The sequence below is a fragment of the Ipomoea triloba genome, chromosome 12 (assembly GCF_003576645.1).
Source record: "Ipomoea triloba cultivar NCNSP0323 chromosome 12, ASM357664v1".
Taxonomy (NCBI): Eukaryota; Viridiplantae; Streptophyta; class Magnoliopsida; order Solanales; family Convolvulaceae; genus Ipomoea; species Ipomoea triloba.
Genome location: NC_044927.1, coordinates 21,696,533 through 21,701,773, shown reverse-complemented (window position 1 = coordinate 21,701,773; position 5,241 = coordinate 21,696,533). Strand labels below are relative to the sequence as shown.

At 34.4% G+C, this 5,241-nt stretch overlaps 1 protein-coding gene across 2 annotated transcripts in view; it reads left to right on the top strand.

Moving 5' to 3' along the window:
- Positions 1-5,241, top strand: part of LOC116000268 (golgin candidate 6) — a 9,248-nt gene continuing 4,007 nt past the window's right edge. The window contains exons 1-15 of one of the 2 annotated variants that reach the window (XM_031240321.1): positions 1-71; positions 221-277; positions 567-619; positions 944-1,071; positions 1,216-1,268; positions 2,121-2,267; positions 2,377-2,450; positions 2,545-2,614; positions 2,697-2,750; positions 2,837-2,932; positions 3,143-3,193; positions 3,279-3,365; positions 3,502-3,615; positions 3,704-3,775; positions 4,878-5,063. In XM_031240321.1, the coding sequence (XP_031096181.1) occupies positions 254-277; positions 567-619; positions 944-1,071; positions 1,216-1,268; positions 2,121-2,267; positions 2,377-2,450; positions 2,545-2,614; positions 2,697-2,750; positions 2,837-2,932; positions 3,143-3,193; positions 3,279-3,365; positions 3,502-3,615; positions 3,704-3,775; positions 4,878-5,063 (1,209 nt within the window). In that variant the 5' untranslated portion in view covers positions 1-71; positions 221-253. The other variant, XM_031240322.1, reaches the window with a different exon arrangement.

Below are 5,241 nucleotides of genomic sequence, written 5' to 3'. Positions count from 1 at the left end.
AAGGCCTTCTCTTTCTTTCCTTCTTCCTCTCTCGACTCGCGATCTCTCTACTTCAAATAAAACCAAAAAAGGTCAATCTAGGTTTCTTTTTTCCCCTTCGACTTTGATCGTTCCCTCTCTTTAAGTTAGCTCAATCCACAATTCTACATTAAGCTTTCTCTTTTAATTAAAGTTTGACCTTAATCAATGATGCTGTTTTCTTGTTTGTAATGTATTCCAGGAGTTGGGAGAATTCTGATCAGCTGATAGAGAAATGGATTTAGTGGCTAAGTATCAGGTAATTTCTGTTTCTATTAATTTTTCTCAATTACCTGTTTAGTCGAAAGAAGGATTTTCTTGAAACCTTTATGTTTGTGTTGTAAGCTGATTTAAAGTCAACTTATTATTATTGTTGTTGTTACTGGTTTTGTTATTATTTGTTCTACTACAGAAAGGTCACTTTTTAATTTTGAGGTTATATATTTTGGTGTCGGACATTGATTTCTGCGCTTTGCAATGGGACTGTATATGTTGGTAATGCATGGACCTTTAAAGATGTGATTAACCCTGGAGTGATTCGTGTACAGGGTGTTGTTGGACGGGTGTTTGGCAATGATAATTCCAGTTCAAGTGAAGATAGGTAAGCTTTTATTTTAATCATTTCTATGGCGAATGCTATGCTTCATTATATTCTGATGGCTTTGTATTGTATGGATAGTGATTCATTTACTTCGTTGACTACTTGCATGATGATTCGTAGAATTCAAAGCATCTCCTATAAATGAATGACATTCTTACAATTCATAAAAAGTTATTTATTTATTTTTTTTAAAGTATGCTTGCTTGCACTATCTATTGCCCCACCCCAATATATGCATACTTGTTTTGCTTCATTGTTTACAATTGTGTTATGCTCTAATATGAATCCTTTGCCTGAACTAATGTATTTGTTTATATCACATAGTTATGTTGAGCGCTTGCTTGATCGCATAAGCAATGGTACGCTGGCTGACGACAGGAGAACTTCTATTATGGAACTTCAATCTGTTGTTTCTGAAAGTCATGCTGCACAACTAGCATTTGGAGCTATGGGTTAGTGCTTCATCATGTTGGATGAACTTGCAAGTTTATTTTTTTGCTTCTTTGTCCTCCCTCCTTATTGTTCAATTACTCTTTGATGGTTAGTTACAATTATTTCATCAGTAGTATTCATTTTTAGATTCCATCTGTTTGCAGGTTTCCCTGTAATATTGAGTGTTTTAAAGGAGGAGCGAGATGATGTTGAGATGGTATGCTTGCTATTTCTTCAAATTTTAAATTTGGTGTTGTCTGCTTTGTAGTTTTATAGTTGGCCAGTGATGAAGCTATGGTCTTTAGTGTAATGAATTGGGTCTATGCAAGGGATTTAATGATTTATGGAGTACTGATTTAGAACAGGCACCATTTTGAGTGACATGCCATCTCAAGCATAGCATTTTATAAATTGGATTATTTAACAACTCACCCTACTAAAATAACAGGTGTATATGACTATATGGTAATATCACACAAGCACTTAACATTACATCTAATCAGTGAGGCTATATTCAGGACAAATTGCATGTTTCAGTACACTATATTTTGAACATATTGAAACTCCAAGAAATATATTCAACGAACATGTATTTGTGACTTTATTGCATTGCTGTCTGTTGATTTAAATTAGAACAGCTAGTCAGTCCTAGTCAATGTCATTTTTAAAATATCCAGCCATTCCTGGATCTATTTTGATCCTTTTTCGTTGTTGCACTGAGACAATTTACAGATTGGTGACTTTGGTCTATTTCCATTTATACATGCTGCTATTTTAACTACTCTTCTCAAGCAACAAGTTGTTGATACGACTTGCTCCTTAATTATCCAACAAGTGGGATTGGAACTAAGCATTAATTTTTACCAAAGTGACATTACTATTTGTTTGGAAGAATGGTTTACTTGCTATTGAATACATATCCTCACTTTTTTCTGCACCACGATTCTTCCATCATTCTGCTTTTAATTCCGGTATCCCATTCATCATGGATTTTATGTATTTTCATGAAATTAAGTATATATTTACTTTCACCTGATTTTAAAAGTTTGTTTATATTTGATGGGCCAAGGTTCGTGGGGCTCTGGAAACTCTTGTTAGTGCTCTAACCCCAATTAGTCATGGAAAAGTGCCAAAGAATGAGGTTCAACCAGCTTTAATGAATAGTGACTTGCTTTCTGGAGATGTAAAAAATATTTCTCTACTTTTAAGTTTGCTGGTAAGAATATAATCACTTTAATTTTGTTAGTATAACACGTGATTAATTAATTAGTTTATTTTGTTATCATGAATTTTCTGTTGATTTTTCTATTCTATCACCCTGACAGTCAGAGGAGGATTTCTATGTGCGCTACTATACACTGCAGCTTTTAACAGCTCTTCTAACAAATTCTCCAAATAGGTATCTTAAGCATGGTTACTTTCTTCATATTCTTCCAGCATGTTATTCTGTCTATGCTCACTATTCATGGAAAATCTGCTGAAATATTGCTTAGGTTACAGGAAGCTATTCTGAGTATTCCCCGTGGTATTACACGACTCATGGACATGCTTATGGATCGTGAGGTATGTAAAACTTGAACAGTGTGCATATATTTCTTTATTCTTCTCCTCTAGTAAAAGATCCTAAATGGGGAATGTTTTGAAGGTCATAAGAAATGAGGCCCTGTTACTTCTCACATACTTGACCCGTGAAGCTGAGGCAAGTTCTCTTCTCTTCATTCTCTTTTTTAAAATGTTTCTTTGCCACTACGCTCTGCCTAATTTGGTCTTATTTATAAACTTTAGGAAATTCAAAAAATTGTGGTATTTGAAGGTGCTTTTGAAAAGATATTTAGCATTATAAAAGAGGAGGGAGGCTCAGAAGGAGGAGTTGTTGTGCAGGTCTGGAGAAATACTTATTCGTAAAATGTTAAGCATTTGCATCTTTGAACTTTTGCAGTTAAAGACTTTCATTTGTAAATTATGTGTTGTTCTAGCTCTGCTTGGACTGCACTCTTGGTTACTTGTACTTTTATTTTTTATGCATTATTAAGTTCTTGCATATGTTTCAAAGGATAAAATATCATATGAATTGGTCTTTTTACCATGCAGGACTGTCTTGAATTGTTGAACAATATCATTCGTAACAATGCATCAAATCAGGTTTCTGCTCATTGTGCTTCACTTCATATCATTACAAATTTATATGTTTCTTGGCAGCTACCTAAGCTTCATGTATGTGTTTTAGGTATTACTCAGGGAGACAGTGGGCTTTGATTCTGTGATACAAATTCTTAAGCTCAGGGGTAGTGCCTACAAATTCACCCAACAGAAGGTTAAACTCTTAACTATTCCCACACGTTCTGCATTTATTTATTTACCAATATGTTTGTCTGCCTATCAGTGGAAATATGATAACCTAATCCTATTGGTGTATTTTCTCTTCTTTTAACTTATTTGATTGGCAGTAGACAATAAACCTTCTCAGTGTGCTTGAAACGATTAATTTGCTAATTATGGGAAGTCCAGAAACTGATGCTGGAAAAGACGCAAATAAGCTGACAAACAGAACAGTCTTGGTTCAGGTTTGTTCTTGCATGTTGCATCTGATTACTAGGTTCCTGAGATGTTCTTTTGTGGAATTGCTTGACTAATCCATTATACCTATTGTAGAAAAAGATTCTGGACCATCTTTTGATGTTGGGAGTTGAAAGCCAATGGGCTCCCATTGCTGTGCGTTGTGCGGTAAGAAGGATGATTCTCTATCTCATATCCTATTTTATTGGAGTTTCTCTGATGCCTCCCCCCACCCACCTTCCCCCTCAACAAAAAAATGAAATTAGGGGGAGTAGGGCATTTTTGTTATGTCATTTTTTATCCTCCTTTCCCAACTAAACTGATATGATCAAAACACCTTCACTATTTCCATTTTTAGAAAGAGGAATGGAAGTACTAGGAATTTGAGAAAATTCCCTAATTTTATACTCATCCTTGTCATTTTCTCTATTTGATTCTCAATAATCAACCAAAATTGTCAGTAGGCATTTTTTTTAATACGTTAGCATATTTGAAATTTTGATTCTTCTGGAAGTCTGGAACATAGTACTCTCAACATAGTTTTTAGAAGACAATTTTAATTTTTGATCCTTAAAAGAATAAGTTTACAATTAAAGTGGTTTGGTGACACTATTTTTGTCTTGTATTGAACTGTTCAATAGAATATTAAAGTTGATCTTGTATCTTTCTATCTGATAATTTAAATTAGTTTTGAAATATTGCACAAGAATTGTAGATTGTCAGAAAGACAGAAACACATCAGATCATAACACAATTAGGAGTATTATCTGTGTGAATTTCACTCCTGTTTTAGCATTTCATTTACAAAGTCATTTATTTTGCATCTGAAGAGAGAAAGTTGGACATTCAAATGAGCATAGAGTTTATATATACTCTTTTATATCACCACTTTTGTCTCACTTTCTATTTTGGGGTGTCCCATTAACTTTGTCTCCTATGAAAAGTTTCCATTTCTATATTTTTTGGTCCTTCTCTAGCCTTATAAGTTATATCATTAAAGAGTATGGAATAAAAGGACACAGTGGCCCACAATCAACTGCTTAAGGATATTTTAGTCTGGTCATTTACTACTTCAGGAACAATAAGTTTTCCTAAAGCCTCATGCTAAAAGCGAAAGAAGACAAATTTAATAAGATATTTGGATGGAGAGGGAGTATTAAATAAGTTGCCTTTAAAAAAAAAACACGAGTATAAAATTAAATTAGATGCTATTATCATAACTTTTTAGGCATTTTTGGGATTTACTTTATGTCCATGATGTTTGATTCAGGCACTCCAGTGCATTGGTGATCTAATTGCTGGTCACCCCAAGAATCTTGAAGCACTTGCAACAAAAGTACTGGGTGAGGAGCCTCAAGTGGAGCCTGCTTTGAATTCTGTGCTTCGTATCCTTCTTCGCACATCCAGCAGACAAGAGTTTGTAGCTGCTGATTATGTTTTTAAGAGCTTCTGTGAGGTTTTTGTTACCACAGCTAATTTGTTGTGTGTTGTGTATTATTATGTTGCTATGAACTTTTCCCAATTCTCTGTGGTCTTGAGGATATATCAAATTTGACCTTTTCTTGTTTGCTCCACTGAAATCCTTTCTTGAATTTTGTCTTGTAGAGTGTTGTTAGCTACCCCCCCCCCCCCTC